This window comes from Mustela nigripes, chromosome 16 (assembly GCF_022355385.1).
Source record: "Mustela nigripes isolate SB6536 chromosome 16, MUSNIG.SB6536, whole genome shotgun sequence".
In the NCBI taxonomy this organism is placed as follows: Eukaryota; Metazoa; Chordata; class Mammalia; order Carnivora; family Mustelidae; genus Mustela; species Mustela nigripes.
The window spans coordinates 1,067,431-1,093,659 of NC_081572.1; the positions used below are offsets into that span (position 1 = coordinate 1,067,431).

Genomic DNA, 26,229 nt, shown 5'->3' on the forward strand with positions numbered 1-26,229 from the left:
ACAAGTAGGCAGAGAGGCAGGCAGAGAGAGAGGAGGAAGCAGGCTCTCTGCCGAGCAGAGAGCCCGATGTGGGGCTCGATCCCAGGACTCTGGGATCATGACCTGAGCCGAAGGCAGCGGCTTAACCCACTGAGCCACCCAGGCGCCCCAAGCACCACATCTTTAATTAAGATGACGCGTACAGTGAGGCCAGGGCAGAAGCGTGCGCGTGCGCATGCTCAGTGATTTCCCGCGTCAGGGAGATTCTGAAAATGCAGAGGGAAGGAAAAGCAATTGTAACTATCGCCAGAGGCAGCCACTGCCTTTCCCTGCGACCCCGTGGCAGCTTCTCACGCGCACAGAGAGTCTTGTTGGCGATAGGACTCGCACGGGTGTGAGGACGAGGCTGCTGTCCCTCTGTCCCGCAGCAGGGTTAGGCTGCTCTGGCTCTGGCAGAGCGCTCAGAGGGGCGGGGCGGGCCTGCCTCTCAGCGGAACCGCATGTGTTTGGGCGCAGCTGGCCGGGAGGCCGAGGACATCGTGAATTGGCTGAAGAAGCGCACAGGCCCGGCCGCCACCACTCTGCCTGATGCGGCGGCTGCAGAGGCCTTGCTGGAGTCCAGTGAGGTGACCGTCATCGGCTTCTTCAAGGTAGAGGCTTGGGAGCTTCCTCTCGGAGCCTTCATCCCCCTAGCATGGGCGAAGGGTTCCCCGGGGACGAGGCCCGGCAGGGACCCACGGTGCCGGGGACTGTGGTCACCTCTACAGCTTCTCCTGTGTAGGACGTGGAGTCGGACTTTGCCAAGCAGTTCCTGCTGGCAGCGGAGGCTGTCGACGACATACCTTTTGGGATCACATCCAACAGTGACGTGTTCTCTAGATATCAGCTGGCAGGGGACGGGGTCGTGCTCTTCAAGAAGGTGAGTGGCCCTCCCTCGGCCCCACCCCGGGCGCTGGGACACCGTGGCGGGGCGCTGCTGTCCTTATCGCCCTGCGGCTGGTGGACCTTGGCCGGGCGGTGCTGCCCTGCCCTGGCCCCCGACTTACCAAGGGCCAGTTGTGCAATGTTGTGCAACGTCCGGCCAGAGGAGCCGATTGGACGCGGCCTTCAGACTTTGCGCCGTGGGGTTGCTGTGGCTCGCGTGGTGGCTGCTGGGCCATGCTAACGGGAGCACGGCCGCTCTGCAGGGTTGGCTCTTCTAAAAGACTGGGAAGAACAGCAGAGGTCGCGCCGTGACTGGTTCCAAGCACAGGATCCTAATCCTGCAGACAGCGCCGTGCGACCGGCGCTCCTGCTTCCGTGACCGTCCTGCTCACTGGAAACAGAGACTCTGAGTGTTGGCTCTTGGGCAGGTGTGCCCACCGCCGGCCCAGTCCGGCCCCCGTGGTGTGGCGAGCATGGGTCCTGGGCCACGTGCCCTTCAGTTGCCTGCGCCGTTGCTAGGACAAGGCCTGGCTCCCATGTGCAGCGTGACCGTGGGGCCACAGGGTCTTTCGATTTTTGTTTTAGCCACCACACAGCCAGGTGGGCTGGCTGAACCCCCATGATGTCCGAGTACGCTCTCCTGCCTTGGCCCGTGGTATGTCCGTGCGGTTCCGATGGCGCAGGCCCTGGAGAGGGAGAACACGCCTGGAGAGTGGGGACGGGGCAGGAGGCATGTCCTCGGGCCTGGAGATCGGGTCTCTGAGTCCTGGTTTGTCCTTGTGGGAAGTGGGCAGGTTCAGAGCTCCAGTAAAGCAGTACAGTGTGTGGTCCAAAGGGGTGCCAGGCTCCAGGCTGGGGCCTCTGTGTGTGCGCCTCCTTGCGTGTGGGGCTGCTGGGCCAAGTGACTAAAGACAGGCCACGGTCAGTAATGCGTAGTAACTGCTGCATCTGGCACTACACCAGGCACTGGCAGGGGTCCTAGGTGTCTCCCAGGCAGAGGACCAGGGACACGCCGGCTTGGGGTGGTTTTCTTCTGCTGTTTCTGTGGTCCGTCTTGCCTCGGAGAGACCTCCAGACACTGTCTTCGCTCGCAAAGGGAGCGGCTTTGCTACATTAGCCACTAGTCCTCACACGGGTGCCCGGGAGATCCCAGTTACACGTGTGACGAGGGGAGCCCCTGGGGCATTGGAGGGGTGGGCCTCGGGCTGACGGGGAGTCCTGGGTCCCAAGGTTGAGGCTGACGGAGGAAGGAGTTTCTCTGATGCCACGGAGGCCAGTATGCTCTCCTGCGTCCACACAGCGCTCTCCCACCAGCCTGAAGGTCCAGAGCCCCAGCTGTCTTTTTTTTTTTTTTTTTAAGATTTTATTTATTCGTTTGAGAGAGGAAAGGAAGGGAGGTGAGGCAAGGGGAGAGGGAGAAGCAGGTCCCGCGCTGAGCGGGGAGCCTGAGGCAGGACTCGATCCCGGGACCTGGGACCAGGACCTGAGCTGGAGGCAGACCCCCAACCATCTGAGCCCCCCAGGCGCCCCCAGAGCACCAGTTTTCATACAGGGCCTGTGGGTGCTCACGTGTCCGTGAGGGTCTGCGGAGGCTTCACGTGCAGGAGCTCAGTGGGCGAACCGACCACCGTGTGCTTCCTGTGGTCCTTGCTCACAGGGCACAGCCGGCCCCCTTGGGTCTGATGCCAGTTGGGGGCAGCCTTGAGCAGGAGCCCTGGGACTTGGTGCTGCGCGGGTCAGCAGGAGTCACAGCCGCCGTCCCGTGGGCCGTGCCACGGATGAGAGGAGGGAGGCTCAGGTCCAGCTCCTGAGCTGGTACCGGGCAGCCGCCCGTCTCCTGCGGGCTGATCAGCCCGGTTCCTCAAAGTGCTGGGTCTTCCTGTCTGCCCAGGGCCATTGGGGGGTTGGGGGCACGCTGAGCTGGGTGCCTTCCCAGCAGGACAGGGCAGGTGGGCTCCCAGGAGCGGCCAGCAGCCACTCCCTGGAAGGATGGGGGCTTGGGTCATAGGTCACTGCCTGTCGGACCTTTGGTTTGAGAGCTGCTTACGCTGTGTCTTTGTCACGGGGTTTTTTTTTTTTTTTAGATTTTTTATTTATTTATTTGACAGAGAGAGTTTACAAGTAGACCGAGGCAGGCAGAGAGAGAGAGAGAGAGAGAGAGAGAAGCAGGCTCCCTGCTGAGCAGAGAGCCTGATGCGGGACTCGATCCCAGGACCCTGAGATCACGACCTGAGCCGAAGGCAGTGGCTTAACCCACTGAGCCACCCAGGCACCCCTTTGTCACGGGGTTTGCTTTTTCTTTTGTATTCTTTGAAGCTGGAGGCCTAGGAGTAGCTGTGGGGCTAGGCTTCTCTTCCATTGCCTACAGCGTCGAGCCTTTTGGGGACGTTAGCTGCTGGGGCCCGATGCAGCTGGCCTCTGCTCTTGTCACTAGCTAGGTGAGAGCTCATTGTTTTTCACTAGCGTAGACCGTGAGCATTGTGGGATGCGGTACCGTTACTGAAAAGATCATGTCTCGAGACAGGTGCGTGGGGCAGCTCTGCTCTCCAGGCCTCGCGTGAAATCGGGCAGATCGCTCCCAGCTCGGGGCGGAGACGGTTCTGGGGAAGTGGCGGGCGCCGTGGCCCGTGTGCCGCTCGGAGGGGCTCAGGAACTTGCTGGGGGTGCAGGCCTGGTGGGGCTCAGCCTCCTGGCTCCTCGCCGCCTTTCCCTCTTCTCCATCCTAGGTTTTGGGGGAGAGCAAGCAGGCTTCAGTTTCGCCCGGGAGAGGGGCTCCCAGTGCCCAGCCCTTGGTCCGGTCGACCTGAGCAGCCCCGTCATGGTCAGGATGGAGCTCCCGCTCGAGCGGAATGTTGGCAGGAGGGGGGAGTAGCCACCTGCTCTTGCAGAAGTTCCTTTGGGGAAGGGAAGGATGGTAGTTTCGGTCCCTGCGTCTGCTGTGACAGTTCAGGGGAAGGACAGAAGGCTCACCTGGGCAGGTTCGGGCAGCCGGTCAGCCCGTCTGTGCACCCCATCCAGAGCCACAGCTGCGGCTGGGCTCCCGTTGGGCCTCTCTGGGGAACAGCTCGGCCTTCCACCTTCGGGCCCCGGGACTCTTCAAACTCTTCATGTTACTGGGGATTCCAGAGAGCTGGAGTGGCTGCATATTATATTTATTGGTTTTTATTGGGTCAGAAATTAGAACTGAGGGGCGCCTGGGTGGCTCAGTGGGTTAAGCCGCTGCCTTCGGCTCAGGTCATAATCTCGGGGTCCTGAGATTGAGTCCCACATCGGGCTCTCTGCTCAGCGGGGAGCCTGCTTCCCTCTCTCTCTCTCTGCCTGCCTCTCCATCTACTTGTGATTTCTCTCTGTCAAATAAATAAATAAAATCTTAAAAAAAAAAAAAAAGAAATTAGAACTGAGAAATTTTTTTTTTCCCTAAAGATATTACTTATTTGAGAGAGAGGCAGAGGGAGAAGCAGGCTCCCCGCTGAGCAGGGAGCCCAGGCGGGACTGGATGCCAGGACCCTGAGACCATGACCCGAGCCGAAGGCAGAGGCTTCACCCACTGAGCCATCCAGGGGCGCCCGGCTGGTGTAGTCAGAAGAGCGGGTGACACTTGACCTCAGGGTTGAGAGTTCCAGGCCCAGGTTGGGCGAGGAAGCAACTTAAAGCTCGTCCATCTAAAACAACAAGTTATTTGTAATAACTTGTGAAAGTTGTTTTTTCTGCGCTGACTGCAGCTGGGTGGTGAGAGTGTTGGGTTTCTGGCATTCACTGGCGTCTGCCTGGTGGAGGCAGCCTCGGCTGACCTCTGTCTGTCTGGACGTCCCTCATCTCTGCTTCCGTCCAAGGGCACAGCAGGGCACAGCAGGCCCAGGAGAGGGCGCGTTTGGAGGCCAAGCAGGAAAGTGCATCCGCTGTGAAAGGCCCCACGCCCTCCCTTTGGTGTAGCTGTTGCCTGGTGCTGGAGAGAGGCCGCCCTCTGCAGCTCGCCTCAGCTTTGTTTGGTGCAGAGGCATGTGGCTTCTGCTCTCTGTTGCTCTTGGAGCCGGACTAGAAGGGGGCTGCCAGACCGCCAAGCCCGGGCTGCCCGTGGGGGGCGCTGCGGGAGGCTCTGGGAGCACCGGGGGCCTCATAGGGTCCCTCTCTGCATCCACAGTTCGACGAAGGCCGCAACAACTTTGAGGGGGACGTCACCAAAGAGAAACTGCTGGACTTCATCAAGCACAACCAGCTGCCGCTGGTCATCGAGTTCACGGAGCAGGTGTGGCTCTCCTGTGGGTCCTGTGCCCTGAGGATGGGGTGGCGTGGGGGGGTCACGAGGTCCCGGCCCCAGGGACCCCTCGATAGGCAGTGTTGCCTCGGTGGCATCGCAGCCGCAGAGGGAATCTCGTTAGCAGCTCAGTTCATGGCCCAGACCCAGTGCCCTCTGCTTATGACACAGACGGCCCCAAAGATCTTCGGAGGCGAAATCAAGACCCACATCCTGCTGTTCCTGCCCAAGAGTGTGCCCGACTACGACAGCAAGCTAAGCAACTTCAAGACGGCCGCTGAGCGCTTCAAGGGGAAGGTGAGCCCTTGCACGCCTGCCGCGGGCGGAGGGCAGGAGCCGCTGTGGCCCCTCCTGACCGCGCTGCTTCCGCCCAGATCCTGTTCATCTTCATCGACAGCGACCACGCCGACAACCAGCGCATCCTCGAGTTCTTCGGCCTCAAGAAGGAGGAGTGCCCCGCCGTGCGCCTCATCACCCTGGAGGAGGAGATGACCAAGTACAAGCCGGAGTCCGACGAGCTGACGGCGGCGAAGATCGAGGAGTTCTGCCATCGCTTCCTGGAGGGCAAGATCAAGGTAGGGGAGCCGTGTCCTGGCACGGCGCTGGCCTGTGCCGGCCTCTGGGCCCTCGGGGCTCCCCTGCTTAGGGAGCGCGGAGCAGCCCCGACCTCCGGGCACGGTCCTCTCCTGCGGCTCCGAGGGCCGGCGTGGGGGCTGTGGGCGTCCGTGACCCTGTCCCCCTGCCCTCCAGCCCCACCTCATGAGCCAGGAGCTGCCCGAAGACTGGGACAAGCAGCCTGTCAAGGTGCTGGTTGGGAAGAACTTTGAAGAAGTGGCCTTCGACGAGAAAAAGAACGTCTTTGTGGAATTCTGTAAGTGAAGTCCCTCCAGCGCCCCCGGGCCTGTCCGCCCCGCGAGGACGTGCGCGCTGGGGGCAGGCAGGGGAGGCTCTGGGCCCAGCGCCTCAGCACGGCTCTCTTTCAGATGCCCCATGGTGTGGCCACTGCAAACAGCTGGCCCCCATTTGGGATAAGCTGGGGGAGACGTACAAGGACCACGAAAACATTGTCATCGCCAAGATGGACTCCACGGCCAACGAAGTGGAGGCCGTGAAAGTGCACAGCTTCCCCACGCTGAAGTTCTTCCCCGCCAGCGCCGACAGGACGGTGCGCAGCTGGCCCGGGGGCGGGGGCGGGGGGCGGGGGGGCTGCCCAGCTCCCTGACCCTACCCCCCTCCACAGGTCATTGATTACAACGGGGAGCGGACACTAGACGGTTTTAAGAAGTTCTTGGAGAGTGGTGGCCAGGACGGGGCTGGGGATGATGACGTGAGTGGGGGTCAGTGGGCGCCACTGGAGGGGCATGCGTGTGTCCCCAGGCTGGGCAGAGCCGCTCTCCCTGCAGAGCGCTCCGGCCGGCGGCCGCCGTCAGGGGGTCTTGGAGTGCTGGTATTTGCTGGAGGCACCTTAGACTCGTCCCATAAGGCCCCCTGCCAGCCGGGACTCGGGCTCTTCCCCGGCCGGGTGGCTGAGGTGTTCTGCCGGACAGCAGCTTCAGCCTTGGGCGGCTGGGGCAAAGCAGAGGGTCTGCTAGGTGGAGGGGGGGCAGGAGGGGCAGCAGGCCTGCCAAGGGAGCAGCACACCGTGAAGCTGGCATAGGGCTGTCCCTGGCCCCACAGACCCTGAAGGCTGGGGCCCTGGGCAACCCTCCCCGTCTGTCTTGTTGGCGGGAGGCCCCCTGGCGTCCGCGCGTAGAGACCAGAGTTGTTCGCTTCAGTCCGCGTGGCCAGCCGGGCTGCAGGGCCCGGGTGCTGGGGCCGGGCTTGCCCCGGTCCTGTCCCAGTGGGTTTCCTCATGCCCTCCCTCCTCCACCCCAGGACCTGGAAGACCTGGAAGAAGCGGAAGAGCCTGACCTGGAGGAGGAGGACGACCAGAGAGCCGTGCGAGACGAGCTGTGAGGTGCGGCGCGCACACCTGGCGCCCCAGACACGACCCCCACCCCCGGGCAGCGCCGCCCAGAGGCGCGGCCTCCGGAAGCCCGAGGACCCTCACGGCAAGGAGGGGACACCGACCGGAAGTGCAGGGAATTTTTCTGAAGCAACACTTTATCCTGACACGCGTAAATTTAGACCCGTCTCTTACTTGTGCTTTTCAGTTTTTGGAAAGGGATTTCTCTCCGGGCCAGCTCACTGTGGTGGGCTGTTTTTTTTTGTTGTTGTTGTTTTTGTTTTGTTTTTAATTGTGATGTACTTTTTCGTACATGGTTCTGTCCAAAGTGCTTGTTAAAATGTCTCTGAATCTCATGCAGGTGAAGTCTCCTTCCTGTTAGGGTTTATAGTATCACTTTAAGAAATTCCATTTGTGGGATTTTGAGACATTTTTGGACGTCAGGGTGTCCCACTGTGGCCGGGCCTCCCTGGAGACTCCTGTCCCCTGTGTGGGAGGCGCCGGGCCAGGCCGGCCGGGTCCCTCTCCCCTCCTGCTGGTAACGCGTGACGGAGCGTGGGTCTCATGTTGTTGGCTTAGATGGCGAATCTAGGTCTCCGTCACAGGGGCCTGTACGACTGGAGGGGGTGGTGGATGCTGGCTGAGCCCAGGGCAGACCCGGGTGGCCCCCCTTCCTCCCCGAGCCAGGCTCCCCGGTGCTCTGTGACTTCCAGCACCGCCCAAGGCCTGCGGCAGGCACAGCCAGAACCCTCCATTTCCAGGCTGGGCAACGGCCAAGGGTGCTTGAGCCGAACCACGTGCGGGCCGTTCTGCAGCCGTTTCTACCACGATATTGGAATTGAATACATTGGCCAAATAAAGTTGAAATTTTACTACCTCTTGTCTCTGCTTCACAAGCTCTCCATGTGGCGGGGAGTGGCCGGGGTTAGGCCTCTCCCCATCAGGGCAGCTTTCTCAGAGCGCGGGGCGTCCATGGAAGCCACAGGCGTGTCCCAGGTGGTCAGTCGCCAAGCAAGCACGGCCACAGGTGCTACAGCTGGATGGGGGTGGGGGTCTGGTGCTGTCCTGGGGCATCTCACTGCCTTGGGACACAAGTGGCCACTTGTGGAGCCTGCGCCCAGCCAGTGCCAAGGCTTCCTGCCGCGGGGGGTCTGACGAGCCAGCAGTGTGTGCTTGGGCACGGGTGACCCAATGGCACTGCTGTGCTCACCACTGAGACACAATGGTCAGGGTCGCGTGTTCAAATAGCAGATCACCCAGGTTTTAAAAATTTGACCCAAAGAACCTCAGCTCGCTTGGAGCTCATGCTGAGAGAACTGGTTTTCCTGGATGGTGGGCCCAGCTGCGGTGTGGGGCCGACGGCGTGTGGGAGCCCGACAGCGACTCCTTGGGAGCCCGGGAAGTGTGGGGGCGCCTGTGGGTACCTCAAGAGCAGGAGAGGGGCTCCACAACAGCTGGCAGGACTCTGATGGTCGCCCCGCCGTCCCCACCCCGGGCTTCGCATCTGTTGGTCTCAGCATGTCTACAGCAGCAGGTGGGACCGAAGGGCGGCCGGCCGATGTTCTGGGAGGGAATTGGGTCAAGGACAGCATGAAGCGCAGTCCCCGAGAAGCCCTGCAGCACACCGGCGTTGTTCCGTTCTTGGCCCCCCAGCTCTGATGCCCGCGTGCCAATGGGGGCTTCGCCGGTGCAGACGCACCCATAAAATGTGCTGCCATTGGGCTCCTCGGTGTTCTCTGCTCACTCCCGTGTGCCTGCCGTGTCGCCCCTGCAGCTGGCAGCCCGGCCTCCAGGCCCGCACAGGCCCCAGCCCAGGTGAGGAGGGCAGTACCCAGCCAGCCGGCTGGGAGGACCCAGCGTTAGCACCCTAGGCAGCACCAGTCAGGCCCTCAGCCACTCCTCCCCTCGGCAGCCCCGGTCATCGGGTGGCCTGCACCAGCGCTGGCTTCTAGCTCTTCCACTCCAGGGTTTACGTGTGTTGTGCCTTGGTCCTAGGAGGGGAGGGCGGTAGCCCTGCCCGCAAAATGTGAGCTGCTCCCCCAAGGGGACGCATGGCCTCCCGTGAAGGAAGCCAGCACAGAGCGAGGCCATCGGGAGTCAGAACTGCGCACTGGGGGAGGCTGTGCTCCCGGCCCCAGCGGCGGGTGTGGGTGACCCTACGACCCAGCTGTGCCAAGCTGTGTCCTGTGCACAGAGAGCCGGGCCGTCATGTGCTCCCGGGAGGGGAGTGAGTCACCCATACCTTTCCCCTTTCGCAGAGGCAGCTGATGGGCACATTCCAGGGCCCCAGGGTTGGCCGGGAGGCTGCACGGTAGAGTCCAAGACCTGGCAGGGCTGCCGGGTTAGCAGGGTGCTCAGCTCCGGTTTAGCAGCCTGGGACATCCCAAATCTCTCTCTCCCCTCCCCCCTTTTCTTCTGCTCTCTGCAGGTGCTTAGAGGCTGCTGTCCAGCCGCGCACCAGCCCCTTGAGGTCCTCCAGCCACAAAGCCCGCCGGCGGGAGAGGACCCGGCAATAGGCCTGCACCTGTTCTCCTAACAGGCCCTCCGGCTCCCGCTTTTCCTTGGACTTTTCAGAGTAAGCTTCTTAGATTAATTAAATGTCTTAGTTGGCTGTAAGGCTCTAGAAGGCAAAAGCCTAGCATTGTACAAACCAGGTCACTTTATAAGTGCCCATGGGCGTCAGAGGCCAAGATGGATCAATCCGGTTCGGCTCCACCATGGCTGCGGGAGAGGGAGGCTCTGCAAACAGCCGTGGGTCAGAGGCTCAGCCCTGGCTTCTGACCAAAGGTTTCCAAAAGGGGATGCCTCAGGTCACGCCTGTGGTTTAGAGGACAGTCCCGTGTCCTCGCTAGAATAAAAAACACATTAAATACCTTTCGGGGGGTCTGTTGTGACTGGCAGGAGGGGCTTTGGGCACCTGCCCCTTCTCTGATCCAAATGGAAATGCCAAAGCCACAAACAGCCAAGCTCTCAGCCCACCTCAGTCTGATGGGCCAGGGGCTGCATCACTGGAATCGCCAACAGGCTGGCGCGGACCAGCCTGTCTCTAGCCCAAAGCTGGGTCACTGTCGGGAAGGGCTGTGCCCCTGGCAGCTGTATCCGGGGTTCTGGGAGGGCAAACACAACTTTCCACGACACCAGAATAGGCAATCTTCACATCAAAGGAAAGTTCTTTCTCCTGGAAACCAGCCAGAAGCTATACTGACCCCTCCCAAGTGACCAGTAGTTAAGATCAGCTGGCACCAGTCTATGAGCCTGCAGTGCAGGGCCACTGGGCACCAGCCCCGTATTGGGTCCCGGCAGCCGCAGGCGGGGGCTCTGGAAAGGGCTGGGGAAACTTGTCAGGGCGGGCAGTCTGTCCGAGGCACTGCCTTGCTTCTACACAACATTTGGCCCAAGGCTTTGCACCTAGAGGGTGTTAAACACATTTGTTGATTTGGTTTTGTTGGATCCAAACCAGCATGGTGACACAAGGCTGCTGGTAAGCAGGCTGCCTGCTCCACCCTTGTGCCCAGCGCTCGTCCATCTGGGCTCTGTCCTCATTCAGGATTTGGGTGACCACCCAGGGGCATCGCACACCCACATTACAGGCTGCACCGCATCCCTCCGATCTTCCGATGTGGTCGTGCTAACCCCAGAATCCCAGACTGTAATCTTACTTGGAAATACAGAGGTCACAGATGTGATCAGTCAAGATGAAGTCATGCTGGCATGGGAAGACCCTGATCCAATGACTGGGATTCTTACAAAAAGGGGAAATCTAGACACACACAGGAAGGGAGAAGACCATATGGGCAGAGATGCGGTGATACATCTACGAGCCGGAAGAATACCAAGGACCACTACCAAAAGCCAGGAGAGGGGTCTGGAACAGATTCTTCTTCTGAAGGAACCAACCCTGCAACACTTTGATTTTGGGCTTCTGGCCTTTAGAACCACAAGAAAATCAGGTTTAAGTCCCCAGTCTGGTACTTGGTGACAGCAGCCCTAATAAACGCAGCCAGCCAGCCTCTCGTGCTGCGGGGGCTGACCCTGAGCCCCCAGGCCTGCTCCTGGGAGGGGAGTGTGCTCATGTCTACTGCTTTTCTCCAGTGAAGCCAGGCCACCTCCACATACTGGTGGCCACAGTAGGACTGCTTGTGCTGGCCCAGCCGGCTGGGCATCTCCTTAGCATTCCGTCGGTTCCACTCCCATAGGTGTCTAGGCCAAGCAGAGCTCACACCCCTCGGGGTGTAATGGCCCCTCCTGGGGGAGCAGATGGCACGCTCTCTCAAGTGGGAGCACGGACGTCCTTGGCACTGAGAGGCGGGAGCCTGGAAGCAGGAGAAGTGTGGGTGGTGGGGACATGCGTTTGGAGGGAAACAGGGCAGCATGGGCTGGGCAGCCGGAAACCAAGGTGTTTATTGGGATTCTGACCTGGGAAGTTTCTGAGGAGGAGAGAAGCATGGTGCAAGCCTAAGGGGAGGTGACAAGTGACAGAGAGGGATACAGGTCCTGTATCCTGCTGGGATACAGGGCTGGACCTGGTCTGGCATAGTCAGGGCCCTGTGCCTCCTCCTTGGCTGGGGGGCAGCCCCCTTGTTCTCCATGAGGTGGACGCAGCCACCCTCACCGGATACCATGACCTTTTTTCTGCGCCTCCATGCCTTTGGCAGGTACCTGGACCCTCTCCATGACCTTGGTAGCTGCTTGCGTTCCTCATGGGTCCTGTCCTTCTAGTGCCTTCTCTTGCCCTCTGTAAGGCACCTTCTGGGCCCAGCTGTGGGGCAGACAGCAGTGGCCAGGAAGGATCTGACCCGTTTGGCCAGGGCACAGCAACAGGTGGGCTGAAAGATGAACCACTGAACATGATCCCGCGCACAGGGCCGGCGCTGCTCCGTTTCAGCCCCTCCCGGCGGGAGCATGACTGCGCAGCTTTATATAGCGCCATGGTCCTATATAAGACGGAGGCGCGGGGCGGCCCAGGAGCGCGGCGGCGGCGGAGGAGGAGACTGCATGCGCGGTGTGATCCCAGCCGGACACGTCCCTTCCCCGAGCAGCAGGGTCCCCACACGGCGGGCCCACCACAGCACCCAGGATGCCCAGCAGGACCAGCCGCTATGCCCGGTACAGCCCCCGGCAGCGGCGCAGGCGGCTGTTGGCCGACCGCAGCGTGCGCTTCCCTAACGACGTCCTGTTCTTGGACCACATCCGCCAAGGGGACCTGGAGCAAGTGGGGCGCTTCATCCGGGCTCGGAAGGTCGCCCTGGACACCATCCACCCCTCAGGTGAGTGCTTGTGTGGCCTAGCGCGCGGTCTGTGCGGTGTCCCGGGAAGGCTCCGCCCTGACCCCTGCTGCCTGGCCATGCCCTGCGCAGGCCTGGCCGCCCTGCACGAGGCTGTGCTCTCCGGGAACCTGGAGTGTGTGAAGCTGCTGGTCAAGTACGGGGCTGACATCCACCAGCGGGACGAGACCGGCTGGACGCCTCTGCACATCGCTTGCAGCGACGGGTACCCGGACATAGCCAGGTGAGGGGTACGGCCGCGGGCTCGGTTCCCACCACTCTGGCCTCAAGGAGCCTCCCGGATGTGGTCTGGGTGGCCCAGGTCCAGCTGAGAACCCCACGAGCTCCTGGAACCTCCTCTCTGCCGTCTTCCCTGCGGGCTGGACAGTCGTTTGCGCAGGGTCAGGTTCCCTCCTCCGCGCCCCTCCTGCAGAAACCCTACAAGGGTGAGGGTCAGCGGCAGCCCGCGGCCCGGGGTGGGGTCAGAGCGCCCTCGGCCACCTCCCCACTGCCGCCTTGGCCCCCCCAGGTACCTCATCTCGCTGGGGGCAGACAGAGACGCCGCCAACGACGACGGAGACCTGCCGTCGGACCTCATCGACCCGGACTTCAAGGACCTGGTGGAGCTCTTCAAGGGGACCACGATGGACTGAGCCCCCCCGCCCCGCCCCCCGCCCCCCGCCCCGCCCCCAGGGCTCGGGCCCTGCCTGGAGAAGTTGGGCGCCCACCCCCAAAGTGCTCGGAACTGCCCGCCGGTGGGACCCCGGTACCTGGGCACCCCCCCTTCTGGCCTGGCTTTTTCTGCAGGTGAATTTTTTATTGGGATTTTTACTTTTTCAATAAACGTCATTCGCTAGCCCCTGGTGGTAGCCTGGTTACTGGGGACGGGCCCCAGCTCCCGCGCTCCCGGCGGTGCGCGGGCCCTGCCGTCCACACCGGCTTGTGGGTCCGGGCGTCGGCGCCCCCGCAGGCGGCCAGAGTCTCGGGGCTCCGGGCTCCGAGCTGTCTGACCGCGCCAGCCCGGGCCCCCCCGGACGCCGCCGCCCCAGCCGCTCGGCTGCGCTCCCCGCGGCTCCGCAGCCCCAGACACCGCAGGCCCCGCGCCCCCTACCCCGCCGCACCGCGGCCCGGCAACACCCGGCGCGCCGGCACAGCAAAGCCCCGGCTTCGGGCCCCGCCCCCGCCTGCTGCGCGCGCCGGCCGTCACGTGGGCCTCACGCTCCCCGCGCCTGCGCCTGCGCGCGGCGGTGACGTCACTTCCGGCCGGGCCCCTGCTGGCGGCGGTGGCGGCGGCGGCGGCGGCGGCGGCGGCGGCGGCGGCGCGGGTGAAGTAAGGTGAGGTGAGGCTGGCGGGGCGCGGGCGCGGGGGGGGGGGGGGGCGGGCGGGGGGGGGGGGGGGGGCGGGGCGGGCGCGGCCGGGGCCCGCCCTGGCGCGGCGGTTGGCGCGGGGAGGGCTCGGGCGGGGTCGCGCAGGGCCGGGAGCCGGCGCAGCGTTCGGTCCGCCGTGCCCGAGTCTCTGGGCCTGCTGGGGGGCGCGGCGGGGGCGCCGCGGGGGCGCCGCGGGGCGGCGGGGCGGGGCCGCGCGGCGCTCGGGACCCGGCGCCCCGCCACCCGGGGAGATGCGCTCGGGAGGGACCGCGGGGGACCCGCCCTTTTCGGTCTGTGAAGCAGCCGCCGCCGCGGGGGACAAATGTCCCGCCTTCGCCCGTCCCCACAGGGGACAGTCCGGAGGATGCTTCTTGCCTGGGATGCAGCTGGCCAGGCCCCGCCGCAGCGTTTCCTTCCCGTTTTCCAGCCTTTCCCGCAGGCCCGGTGGTGCGGGGCTAGGTGCGGGGCGCAACGCGGGCGAGCTGGGCCCGGCCCCGGGGGAGCCAGCTCACCGGGCTGCAGGGCCTGACGCCGCCCCGGGGGCTGCCGTTGCCGGTGGCCGGGGGGCATGGCGGTGGCCGTGTCCTGCGCTCTGGCCAGCCCCAGGGAGGCTTCCGAGAAAAGGCGGTCGGTTAGCTGAGTCTCGGCCCGAGTGTTGGGGGCGGGGACGCCGCGCGCGGCCCCAGCTGCAGTGGGAGCGCGCGGGTTCTGGGCAGAGAGCTTGCGGGGCGGAGCGGGGCGGAGCGGGAGCGGGGGCCGCGTGGGGCAGGCGCCGGCGTGATTCGGGGTGGGGGGGTGGGGGTGCACGCCCTCAGGGCTGTTGCTTGGGGCGGGAGCTGCTGCCCCAGCCAGGGCGGAGGGCGAGGTCGGAGGGCGAGGGCGGAGGGCGCGCGCCGTAGAGGTTTTGCCCGGTCCTCGCGGGAGCGCCTCTGCGGGTGCTCGCACAGCAGTGTTCTGGTGCCCGCGGGGATAGCAGGTCGTTTTCTGGGAGTCTTCATGGCTGGGACTGTGGGGTACAGCAGAGACGCAGTGTCGGGAACGTGGAGTCTAAGAAAACCTGAGCATCAGGCATTCGCAGGAGCGCAGGACTACCGTGTGCAGACCGGCTTCTAACTCCGGAGTCTTCACCGTCGCCTCCGAACAAGCGTGTCCTCTCGGCTCCTGTCTCTGCGCATGCGGCGGTGTGTGGGAAAGTCTGGGACGGGGGGCTGAGGGCGGGGCTTCGGGTCCCCCCATGCCCGGCCTCCCCCCAGGAGGCCTCCTTGGTGCCCGGGCAAGAGCAAGGGACAAAACGGATCCCTCCGGAGAGAGTCCTGAGCAGAACCACAGTGAGGGGAGGGTGTCCAGGGACCTGCCACAGGGGGCCACCAAGGGCATCAGCGGCTCTGAGGTGCTCAGGTGGGCTGAGCTGTCTGGGCCCGGCCCTGGGAGCCGCTGGAGGTTCAGACCGTGCTTGGCTGGGTGGCGGCAGCTTGCTGTGACTGGTGGCACTGCTGCCTTCTCACACGTGCTGGGAGTGCCCGGCCGCCGCCTCCCTGTGAGTGGGCTGGCTCTGCATTTGCTGCGCCCAGGACTGTCCTGGCCTGTGCTTTGTACTCAGCAGTGGCCTGCCGCTCCCACGAGTGCCCCGTCAGTGCGTTCTCTCGTCAAGCAGGAGAGCCCAGCGCACATCCGTGGGGGCTGCTTTGGTTGAGACAGGGACTCCCAGGCCCTGGGCTTGCTGCTGGTGGGCTTGTGGGCCCGGGGGAGACCGTCGGGTTGCGTCATCAGATCTAGACGCCAGTGACCGAGCTTCCGTCACATCACCGTCACCCAGACTGGAAGGGCGCGGCAAGCGTCGACGGGCTCGCGGCGGCCGGATGAGACCCTGTTTCTTTCCTTTTTGTTTTTTTTAAAGATTTTTGTTTATTTGACAGGGAGCGAGAGAGAGCGAGAGAGCGCACAAGCATGGGGAGCGGGAGAGGGAGAAGCAGGAAGCCTGACCCGGGAGCCCGAGATCATGACCTGAGCCGGAGGCAGACGCTCCGCTGACAGAGCCCCCCCAGGCGCCCCAGAGTCGAGGAAATAATTGTGCCTCTAGTCCTGTGAGCAGAAGAGGGAAGGCCAGTGAGGGGAGGAGGGAGGTGGTTTGGGAAGTGGTACCAGCCAGGTACTCTGTGGGAGGGCCTGCCCTCCTCCCCAGCCCTCCCCGAGCGCCAGGTCCCCGTCCTGCTGGACTGGAGGCTCCGTGGTCCTCCATGGCTCGGCCTGTCTTGCTAGGTGTCCTTGGCACTCCCCCAGGGCTGTGCTGCTCTCCCCAGCACATTGGTCACGCAATGCCTCCACCCTGCCACTCTCGTGGCCCCATTCAGCACTTTCTGCGGCGCAGCGGTGCTCCGGTGTCCTGGCTCATCGGAGATGCCCCGTGGTCAGCCAGCCCCCGGCCTCCCTTCCTAGCTGCCGCTCACGGACGGGCAGCCCTGGCTGACGGCCACCTCCTCCCCTCATTCCGCCCAGACCGTGCCTGCCGAGGTCGGGGAGGTGTCGCGCAGGTCCGGCGGTCGATTAGGCGCAGGCTGTCCTCCAGCTGTCCTCGTACAGGTCTCCCCACGGATGCCTTTCCCTTTCTCCCGTCGGAGCCTCTGTGGTTGGCCCTGTGCTGGGGGCTGCTCCCAGGGCGCCCGTGTCCCGGGCTTTGTGTCCTGGGCTTCGTCGTCTGTCTTTCCCTCCGTGCCGTGTCTCCCGCTCTCACACGGCTCAGGCCCCCAGCGGTGTCGTCCCTCCTCGGGGGCAGGAGCAGGCTCGACACACACCCCCATTCTTAGTGGTTCTTCCATTGGGTGCTCGTGGGGGGTGCTTCTCCGGCCACTCCTGGGCACCTCAGCGGCCACATGGCCTGTGTCTTGGGCACATGCCCAGGACTAGGATGGCTGGGGGTGCGCATTGATCTTAGTGGGAAGTTTCTCTGGCATTAGGAATGGAGGCCCAGTCACCCTTTCACCGTAGGAGGTGGGGAGGGGGAGGGAGTGGCAGGTCACTGTCCCTTCTGTCTCCCGGAGGCTGCTTCTCCTGGTGCTGCTGAGTCTTGCCAGATGGCTGGGTCTGGTGGGGGTGGGGCCGGGACCTGTTGTTGGTGACAAAGGCCCAGGGGAGGGAGGCTGAGCTGGAGGGAGGCCTGGGACCGTGCAGGGGTTTCTCCGTTCGGGAGGACAGGCTGGTACGACTCAGGCTCTAGCAGTCGGCCTGGTGCCGTAGACTTCGTGCTGGGAGGGGAGGCAGAAGGTGGCTCCTTTTTGAAACGTCATTCTGTTTGTTCTTCAGGCCTCCAGGCCGTCAGAAGCTCCTGGATGTGTGATACAAAGGCGCGTGTTCGTGCAGTTTGCCCAGGGTACTAGAAACCTTAGCTGAAGTAGGACGTCCGTAGGGGACGGCCTTTGTGACAGATGCGCAGGTCTGGGACAGGGAACTGATGTGACTTTCTCATGCTGCTGGTTTAGTCAGGAAGCCCAGTGGGGCTGGCTCCCCAGCGTGGGGACCGAGTGCTCTGTGGGCCCGGGGCTCAGGTTACAGGCTCAGACCCTGCAGGGCGGCTGCTCTGGGGCCAGCCCAGGTTAGGCCCTGGGTCTGCAGAGATGGAGAGGAGCCGGTGAGGTGTCCAGAGAGCCCCACCGTGGCATCGTGGGCAGACATTGTGATGGGAGCCAAGAGGGGGTGAGCACCCGAGTTGGCCCAGGGCCGATGAGTAGGGGGCCCTAAGAGGAGGTCACATGCCCGCACAGGCTGGGTGGTCCCTGGAGGCTGCCTGGTGGGGAGAGCCCTGCAGCGGGCCAGCTGAGGCGGGAAGGGCAGGGCCGTGCAGCAGGGGCCTCCCTGATCGCGGAGCACCACCTGCGGGAGGGCTGACGAAGCCTGGACAGGAAGAGGCCAGGGACTGGCTGCGGGCAGGCAGGGGCTGGCTGGTCCTCCTGGCCCCTCCATCCTGCGGGTAATGGGAGCCCCCCACCTTGTCCGACGGCTGACAGCCCCTTGAGTGGCCCAGGGTGACCTTAGGCCAGAAAGGGCTTTCTCTCTGCTCCAGTGTTCGGGGGGCTGATGCCTGGGAAGGGTCAGGAAGCCCCCTGAGTCCACGGGAGGAGAAGTCCCTGTGAGAGGGACTGGGCTGCTGCGGGATGGGCTGGGGTGGGTCGCCCAGGAAGCTGGTTTGGTGCTCTTCCGAGGTCCTTGTCTTGCTTTCTGGGCTGCTGGTTACCTGTGCAGGTGTTCAAAGGCTGGATCGTCGGTGACGGGACCGAGTAAGCCAGAGAACAAGGACCCACAGCTTTCTGGTCCTCTGGGAAGGGCCGCATCTCTCTGCTCTGGGCTCTAGGAGGGAGGGGGGCAGGAGCTTTTGTGCTCAGGGCCCCCCTCTGTCTGCCCCCAGTACCTAGGGTCGTCTGTTCTGGGGCCAGGCCAGGCCTGGGACTGGCTCTGTGGAGGCAACTTCCTTACTCTGTGCTCTGCTATCAGCCAGAGAGGGGGGTACCGTTCTGCAGCTGGTTTGAGACTGAGCCTAAAAATACCAGCCCCCGGGTCGCCTCGCCTGTGGGGCTCAGTGGGTCACACATCTGCCTTTGGCTAGGGTCATGGTCCCAGGGTCCTGGGACCAAGTCCTGCTCAGCAGGAGGACCGCTTCTCCCTCTGCTGCTCCCTTCGGAGTGTGCTCTCACTCTCTCTGATGAGTAAATAAAATCTTAAAAATTACCAAGGCTTCCCCCTGGGCCATAAAACCGGAGTCGACAGAGAGGCTGGAAATAGGCAGCAGCCCAGGGTCTTTGTGCCCGAGTCGGGCCCGGCAGCTTCTTCCAGGCTCACACCTTTCCTCCTGCCCCGTCCCGGGCGCCGACTCACTCGTGCCCTGGCCTCAGCGCCCCGCAAGCTGGTCCTCCCCGCGAAGCCCGTCCCTGTTTCACAGGTGGGAACCAGGCGCAGTGAAGACAGCACTCCAGGCCCTGTGGGCAGGGAGGGCAGAGTTGGGGTTCACTGGGGTCGCTGCGGCTCTCCCCTGCAGACCTAGACTTCACGAGAGGTGTTCTGTGACTCTGGAAAGGGGGCATCTGGGCACTGCCACTGGAGCCATCCCAAGCCACCGACCGTGGGGGAAGGGGCTCTCTGGATAGGGGTGGTCCAGCAGCTGGGGGCTGCCCCGAAGGAGGGCACTGTGAGTTCAGGGCCAGGTTGCCAGCTCTCAGCCTCCAGCTGGTTGACTCTGCCCAGACTGTGGCTGGTCCTCCCCCTGCGGGGCTTCTGGGTGGACAGGGAGCCCACAGCAGTTCGGCGTCAGCTTGATGGAGAAGGTGGGCCCCACACCCCTCCCTCCCTTGAAGTTCCCATGGAGAGGGTGACTCTGTCCCACTCCCAGGGTCTGGGCTTCCTTTTCAGAGGCCGAGGGGACCCGGCTGTGGAGTGCAGGACCAGACACCCCCGCAATGACCAGGTGCGTGTTAGGCAGCAGGGTGGCCTCCCCTGGGGGGTAGGGGATGGGCCCCACTTGGCCCCCAGCCCTTCCTTATGTGCTCGGGCCCCCCCAGTTCCCCCGTCTCCAGAGTTGTCTACAACGGCAAGAGGAACAGCAGCCCCCGCTCTCCCCCCAGCAGCAGTGAGATCTTCACCCCAGCCCACGAGGAGAATGTGCGTTTCATTTACGAAGGTACGCGGGGCTCCCCCAGCCAGGGCTGGGGCGCCGAGAAGTCCTCAGAGCCCCCAGCGCCATCCCAGAGTTTGGGCTCTTGCCTGGCCTGGTCTTCAGGGGCCATGTCTGGTCGGGAGGGTGGGGTGGGGCGGGGTGCGGCTCCCCAGGGAGGAGGCAGTGGTGTGGGCCAGGTGGTTTCCAAGAGAGGGAGCCCCTGTGGGAGACGGGAAGACGGGGTGCTCTGGGAGGACCCAGCCGTGTGGAGGCGTGTGGCTGGGTGCGTGTGCCCACGTGTGCCAGGAGGGGGGCTAGGCGGGGCGCCCGAGCCCAGGATGGAGAGCGCCGGGTCACGTGTGTCTGCGAGCCCACCAGCAGCCAGGCCCGGGCGGGAGCAGTCCTGGGGGCCGGAAGCCGAGAGGTGGGGGGCTGGGAGTGGGGGAGGAGGAGGGGCCCTGACCACTTGGACTCTGCCTGACTCCCCAGCCACACTGGGGTGCTGATGCCGCCCCCTTGCCTTTCACAGCCTGGCAGGGCGTGGAGCGAGACCTGCGGAGCCAGATGTCCGGCAGCGAGCGGGGCCTGGTGGAGGAGTACGTGGAGAAGGTCCCTAACCCCAGTCTGAAGAGTGAGCGGAGGAGCTGGCCCGGGGCGGTGCTGGGGAGGGCCGTGGCTGCCAGGGGCAGGTGCGGGACGGGTCCTGGGCCTTGCCTCTGTGTCCACGCTGCCACTGAACACTCTGTCCCCCGACAGCCTTCAAGCCCATCGACCTGAGCGACCTGAAGCGCCGGAACACGCCGGACGCCAAGAAGTCCTGAAGCGCGCCGTGTCCCTCCCCTGGCCTCCGGGAGACCGGGCGCCGCCTGATGCTGGGAGGGGGAGGGGCTGTAAACCCAGGATCGGGAGGGGCACGATCGCTGGCCATGGTCTGCCCTTCCTCCCCGAGTCCCCTCCTTTCTTCTCGGGGTCTCCAGCTGCCCCCGTCACGGGGGAGGCCCTGTCAGCCCCTGCTCTCCCCGGAGCCGCGTCTTTGGAGCTGCCTGCCCTGCCCGCCCCCAGTCCAGGGCCTTGACTCTGACTTCTCTTCACTTCCCATCACCTCCTGTTGCCCCTACCCCCTGAGTCCCTACCCCTGGCCACTTCCAAGGTCATGAGGGGGGCAAGGGGGCCTCTGCTCTTTCCCAGGCTGGTGGGACTGGGCTTGTCCCTGAGGGGTCAGGAGGCAGGACTGCGATGCTCTCTCCCATAGTACCTGTGCGCCCCCCACCAAGCCCTGCTGCTTTTCTGGGCTGGACACCTTGGGGAGCGTCTGATCCTTCAGCCCGTTGTCCAGCCTGGCCCCTTTCCTGCATCAGCTTCAGGATGGCACTGAGCACCCCCTCAGAAAGGGTCCTGGACGACCGGGCCTAGCCCCTTGCTGTCTGCGGCCCTGAGGCCACAGGTGTCCTTGCGGGAAGGGGTGTGAAGATGATCCTGGCCCTGTACCGTGTGCTGGGATGGTCACCAGGGCCCCCTTTTCTTCCTGTGCCCTTCAAAAGCCGAGTGTCTGTGCCCGGAGCCCAAGGACCAGTGAATAAAGGCCGGTGGTGCTGGAGCGGCCCCTTGGTCTGTCAGGCCCACGGAGGGCTGGAGACCCACGGTCAGGCCCCACCCTGAACCCCAGACGTCCCATCAGCTCCCTGGGTTCCTCTAGGGGGCTCAGGCCTCTGACAGGGGGCAGTGGGCGCTGGGGGAGGAGAGAGGCTGAGGTGGCTCTCCTGTGCTCCTTGGGGACCATTGCTTTAGGGGTGGGGACCCTGGAGGCAGGAGGCTCCCTCTGCAGCCCTGGACCCTGGGGGGAGTGGTTCCTCCGCCGTACCGATGAAGGAGTGGCCGCTGGGCCCTGAGAGAGACCCAAGTCACTTGACCTTCAAACCTGGAAAGCCCTGGTCCCATACACGGAACTGGAGTTTATTTTGGGAACATGCTTTCCTGGAAGAGTGCTCTGGGGCCTACAGGGGACTCCAGGAGGCGTCTTCTTGCGAGGGTGCTCCTCTGGGACAGGGCACAGGAAGGACAGGTCGTGTAATAAACAGCCGCCTTGGCTTACTGCCAGTGGGAGCTGGCCGGTGCCGGCCCTGCGCCTGGTCTCTAACCGCATGGCCTTGCTTGCTCCCTAGGGACCTGTGGGAGTCTTGCCGAGGGGTCCAAGGGCCCCCAGCCACCCTCCCTGGCCTCCTGTGCTAGTGGTGATACCCGTGGGCCTGTCTACCTGACCACTGGGGGTGTGGGGACCACAGGAGACCCCTCAAGGGCATTTCAGTCAGTATCCCTGCCCACTTCGGTTTTGCGTGGGGTGGAGGCGCTCAGCCTGGGGTCTTTGTGCCAAGACCCACCTCAGAGGTAGAGTGTGGCCCAGAGGCCACGTGCCAGGAGGGTGAGCGGAGCTCAGCTGGGCACTGGAGGTGGAGGCCCTGGAGGCAGGAAAGTGGGTGGGTGTGGAACCATCCGTTCCCTAACTTGGGTCCATGTGTCCCCTTTGGAGATTTTGCCTAACGGGTGAGGACTTTGAGCAGTCGTCAGGGGGTGTTGGGGACCAGGGGGGAGGGGTAGGTGGGGCGGAGGGAGGCGGGTTAGCGGGGAGGTCCTTCTGGGCCCTCTGGTCCAAGCCCAGCCTCAGCGGTGCTGCCTCCTCCCTGTCCAGGCTGCTGGGACTTCACTGTGGCCGTGTGGTGCCTGCGAGTGGTTGGAGACCCCTGCCCTCCGGTGCCGTGAGGGCAGTGAGCATCTTGGCGGAGCGGGGACGTTCCCTCTGCTCCACCACCCTGTGCCCCGCACAGGCGCACATCAGTCCTCGTTCATCGTGGGGCGACGGTATGACCCTGCCTTCACCTCCTTTCAGAGCACGGCCGGACTCAAATTTTTAGGCTTTTGCTTCTACCACAATTTTGATCTAGTAAATACTGAGCGTGTTTATGTGTATGGCCTGAACAATAATTCCCAGGTACTGGATACACGTCCGTGTTCCTCCTAACGGCGGAGTATATTCCAGGTGGGTTGCGGACTCCGGGTGGGAAGGCAGAGGGTGTCGGCCGCCTCCGTCCGCCGGGCCTGTCCCTGAAGGCTCGCCGCCCCTCCCCCTTGGGTGCTTCAAGGTGCAGTTGCTTGCAGTCTGCCTTTGGCTGGTCACCTCCTGCTGTGGACAGGCACCTCCGTCCCCCCACGTTTCCGTAAGCTGGAGTGAGGTGCGGGGCTGCATGGGGCGAGGGACGGTGGCTCTGGCTGCTGGGCCGGGAGCGCGCTCGCATTCGGGGTAGACGCGGAGACCGGCGGGGCTGCCCCGGTGAGCCGGAGGAAGCGGAGCTGCGGGCGGGGCACGCCCAGGAGCTCCGTGTGGATGTGCGGAGTTTGACGGGGTGCAGGGGAGGGGGAGTCCAAAGCATGGGTTTGGGAGGACCACGGGAGTGGCGATAAGCCCCGGGAGTCCTCTAGACTCCAGGGCGGCCTGATCCCCGTCAAGCAGGGAGGAGGTGGCAGGAAAAAAGGGCTGACGGAGGAAGGGGGGGGCGGGGCGGGGGGCGGCGCTGGGGCTGCCGGAGCGTCCCGGGGTGGTCCCCGCACAGCGGACCGGCGCACCGACGTGCGTCCAGCTCTGCGCTTGTATTTCTGCTTCTAAGCGCGCACACGCGGGTCCTCCTTGGTTTTCCGGTTTCATCCTACGCGCTGCCCGGCCAGCGTGCGGCCCGGCAGACCGGGTTTTCTCTCCTCGCTCGGGTCACGGTCACGCCAGTGCTGAGTGTTCGCGTTACCGTGTCCGTTTGCAGAGCGTGTGGTAAATTGTGACGGTTTTTTTCAGCCCAACATTTTGTTTTCCTTGAAGTTACGGCCCTTTTTCGCTTGGTTGGTTTTCTGTGCACGGACACTAAGTCTTCAACTGTCCACCGGGTCATCTAAGCTTCCCCAGGGGGCGCGGCCACTGGTCCCCCGGAGGGTGTGTCTCCTGCTCACTGCCCCGCTTGAGGTCCCCCTTCCCCCGCGGCCGCCCTGGGCTGACCTCTCCGCTCTCCTAGGGTTGACCCTGTGTGTCCTCGTCCGGGTTGTCCTCGTCCTCGTCCTTCACTCTTCAGTAGCACGCGCGTCCACACACGTACACACGCGCAGGTGCGCGCACGTGCGCGGCGGGACCCGTGTATTTGCGGGAGGGGCCGGAGGTCAAGGACTGCCCTGGAGATGGGAAAGAGGCGGAGGAGGCCCCGGAGTGTTCATGTTCGCGGACCGAGAGGTGTGGGTGCTGGGCTGTGGGAAGGCGCCCCCCCCCCCCCCACGCCTGCAGGGTGGCCTGGTCAGAAGTCAGTGTTCATTGGCGGGGCCGGTGCAGCCCCTGCCAGGCCTCCGCGCTCAGCCCTGCCGGTCGGCTCCAGTTCTCCTGGGGACAGGGCCAAGGTGAAGGAGACGGCAGAGGGCGTCCGGCTGGGGCGGGCCGGCAGGAGGCCGCTGGGCGAGCAGCTCGCCCCCACCCCCGGGCGGTCCCACCCCTGAGCGCAGCGGGCGTGAAGGAGAACTGCGCTCCGGTGCGCGCCTGTGCCCCACACGGGCTTCCGCGGCGCACGGGCTGGTGGGCGCGCCCCGTGGGCCGGGGCTCCGGAGGGCCCGAGAGAGGTGGTCTGAAGCCTCAGGGTCAGGGGCCTCGGCCTGGCCGCCGTGTGGCTGGCGCTCCCCCGCTGCTCTGCCGACCCTGCCCGTCTGCGCACCACCGCCCGCCCCCGCCGCGTCCCGGCCCGCGGGGCCGTGGGCCCCATGGGGTGACGCGCCCCTCAGGAGGGCCCCAGTGCCTGGCGGGGGAGTGATTTTATTTACTTTTCCTGAGAGGCCTTCTGTCCGCTCATTTTCTCCAATTAGCCTGGCTCTGCCTGAGCAACTCCAGCCCACGTGGCCCGGGGAGGCTGTGGACACCCCACACCCCTGAGCTCCGCGGTCACCTTCCGCCGGCGCCTTGAAGCGGGGGCACCCGGCCCACCGAGCAGTGTGTGCTCTCGGGTCTGACTCCTTCCTCCTCCCGGGGCGCTCCGACCCATGAGCACAGCCCCCACGCCATCTCCACTCCCGCACTAGTTCCTCAAGACGGGGACCTGGACCTCAGCGTGCGCCCCCAAACAGTTGGGCTCCGCACCCCAGGGCACTGCCTGGCTCTTCTGGTGTAGGACGCTCGCTCCCCTCAGGGTCCCGGCCTGCCCGGCAGGGTGCCCACCCAAATACTGTGGACAGGGTCCTTGCTGCACACAGCCGCCCGGCCACGCGCCGGTGTGGAGGGGGTCGGGCCCCTCTGCCGAGCGAGTGTGTCAGGACCACAGAGGTCTCAGGAGAAGGGCTGCTGCCATCACTCCGTCATTCCAGTTCCCGGCGGTTGGTTTCCCCCCATTTTATCTGGATCGCCTGCCAATGCCCTTGCAGGGCCTGAGTCCAGCCCTGGCCGGACTCCAGGATACAACCAGAGGTGTCCACACGGGGCTGGTGGGAGTGCGGCGCGGGGGGTTTCCCTAGGCGTCCCCCACCGTTCACATGCCTGTTTGGGCAGATGGTGACTCTCTTGGGGACTGGGAGCCAAAACAAACGGCGGACGGGCCATCCACTCTGGCGCAGGGTGTGCTGAGCCCCTCTTCAACCAGCAAGGGAGGGCGGCCGGAAACCGCTCCAGCGGGGGGGAGGGGGTGCGGGGGGGGGCACACTGTCAGCCATGAGTCATGTTTGGGACCCTCTCGGGGGTTCCAGCTCCAGTTCATCTGTAAAGTGGGGACTCCTGGAGGGAGCACACTAGCTCTCGGCCCCAAGTGAGGCTGCTCCCTTCCGATGGGGAGGCCCTGGCCCAGTGCGTACCTCTCCCTCAGCCCAGTTGTCCCGCGTGTGCCAGGCAGCCCCGGCTTGGACACTTTATTGTCGGAGAATACACGTTTCCTTGAGCTCGGCCTGCCGGCGGGGCTCCTCCCAGCGCGTCCCCCACTGCACGGAGCAGGTGTGCAGGGAGCCCCCAGCCCTCAGACCACCCCACTGTGGACGGTGAGCAGCGAAGCCACCATGGCTCCCAGCCCTCCTGCTGCCGCCGGGCATCTGGCTCTGCGTGGTCCAGCAGTGCTCTCTCTCAGCCCCTGAGACCAGCCCTAGCTGGGCCTCCTGGGGCCTCCTGGAGCTTTAGAAGGGGCTCTCGGCCAGCCCGGGGAGACTGCTGACCAGGCAGGGGTCTGCAGAAGGGTCCCGGCCAGTCTCATTGCTGCTGCCTCCGGATCTGGAAAGCAGCGGCTTCTCGCTGGGGGGGTCGCCAGTGGGCAGGGCTAGGGGTCCGAGCCTGCTGGTGTGGCGTTCTTCCCGCAGTGAGCGACCGGCACGCCAGCGGTTCCAGCGCCGCAGCAGCTCCGACTGCACCTGGGGTGGGGGCACGGCAGGTCGGGCCTGTCCCATAGTCCCAGCCTCCCAGCCTCGAAGGACTGCGGGGCCCCAGGTGCAGAGCAAGGCAGGTTCCAGCCAGAACACTGGGCTCTTCCTTGTCTGGGCGCCCCATTCACCGTGTGCTCCCCAAGGACCAGCCCAAGGCCGTCTCGGGGTCCAGCGCCCAGAATCATGGCGACTGTGACCAATAAGCACAGAGAGGCATGAAGGGCTACCCCCCCCCCCCCCCCGCCAGCTGCAGGGGGGAGGCCAGGGAGCCTTGGTGCTGCTCTGTGCCTGGCTGCTCCCCGGCTGCACGCTGGGACCAGACCTCCCCACCTACCTCCTTATTGAGGAAACAGTACAGAACAGCCACCAGCAGGCCCTGGAGAGAGGGGCCAGTCAGGGCGGCACCCAGGCGGGGGGGGGGGGGGGGGGGGGGGGGGGGGGG

The 26,229-nt window shown here is 64.6% G+C and overlaps 4 protein-coding genes across 10 annotated transcripts in view; 3 read left to right on the forward strand and 1 right to left on the reverse strand.

Annotated features, from left to right (window-relative positions):
* P4HB (prolyl 4-hydroxylase subunit beta) overlaps positions 1-7,978 on the forward strand; it is an 11,155-nt gene extending 3,177 nt beyond the window's left edge. The window contains exons 2-11 of the mRNA XM_059380155.1: positions 326-333; positions 417-629; positions 761-898; positions 5,045-5,149; positions 5,330-5,455; positions 5,533-5,733; positions 5,909-6,029; positions 6,142-6,323; positions 6,399-6,485; positions 7,034-7,978. Coding sequence (XP_059236138.1) covers positions 326-333; positions 417-629; positions 761-898; positions 5,045-5,149; positions 5,330-5,455; positions 5,533-5,733; positions 5,909-6,029; positions 6,142-6,323; positions 6,399-6,485; positions 7,034-7,114 — 1,262 coding nt within the window. The 3' untranslated portion in view covers positions 7,115-7,978. The remainder of the gene's footprint in view (positions 1-325; positions 334-416; positions 630-760; positions 899-5,044; positions 5,150-5,329; positions 5,456-5,532; positions 5,734-5,908; positions 6,030-6,141; positions 6,324-6,398; positions 6,486-7,033) is intronic.
* A 3,830-nt stretch (positions 7,979-11,808) lies between these two features.
* PPP1R27 (protein phosphatase 1 regulatory subunit 27) lies at positions 11,809-13,028 on the forward strand. The gene is made up of 3 exons (XM_059379356.1): positions 11,809-12,370; positions 12,461-12,611; positions 12,897-13,028. Exons 1-3 carry the CDS (start codon positions 12,181-12,183, stop codon positions 13,018-13,020), a joined length of 465 nt encoding a protein of 154 aa, XP_059235339.1. The 5' UTR covers positions 11,809-12,180; the 3' UTR covers positions 13,021-13,028.
* Positions 13,029-13,630: 602 nt separating this feature from the next.
* MCRIP1 (MAPK regulated corepressor interacting protein 1) lies at positions 13,631-20,973 on the forward strand. 6 transcript variants are annotated; one of them, XM_059380009.1, is made up of 6 exons: positions 13,972-14,025; positions 14,814-14,916; positions 19,133-19,187; positions 19,282-19,400; positions 19,906-20,007; positions 20,133-20,973. In XM_059380009.1, the coding sequence occupies exons 1-6, from the start codon at positions 13,987-13,989 to the stop codon at positions 20,195-20,197; spliced, it is 483 nt and encodes a 160-aa protein (XP_059235992.1). In that variant the 5' UTR covers positions 13,972-13,986; the 3' UTR covers positions 20,198-20,973. The 6 variants fall into 6 exon arrangements, with proteins under 6 accessions (XP_059235993.1, XP_059235995.1, XP_059235992.1 ...); XM_059380007.1 differs by lacking the exon at positions 13,972-14,025 and adding an exon at positions 14,085-14,194 and having other exon boundaries at positions 14,822-14,916; XM_059380008.1 differs by lacking the exon at positions 13,972-14,025 and adding an exon at positions 14,289-14,366.
* A 4,275-nt stretch (positions 20,974-25,248) lies between these two features.
* The window catches only part of GCGR (glucagon receptor), an 8,059-nt gene continuing 7,078 nt past the window's right edge, over positions 25,249-26,229 (reverse strand). For both annotated transcript variants that reach the window (XM_059380006.1, XM_059380004.1), the window contains 2 exons: positions 26,122-26,163; positions 25,249-25,775 (listed from right to left, as the gene is read on the reverse strand). In XM_059380006.1, the coding sequence (XP_059235989.1) occupies positions 25,545-25,775; positions 26,122-26,163 (273 nt within the window). In that variant the 3' untranslated portion in view covers positions 25,249-25,544. The remainder of the gene's footprint in view (positions 25,776-26,121; positions 26,164-26,229) is intronic.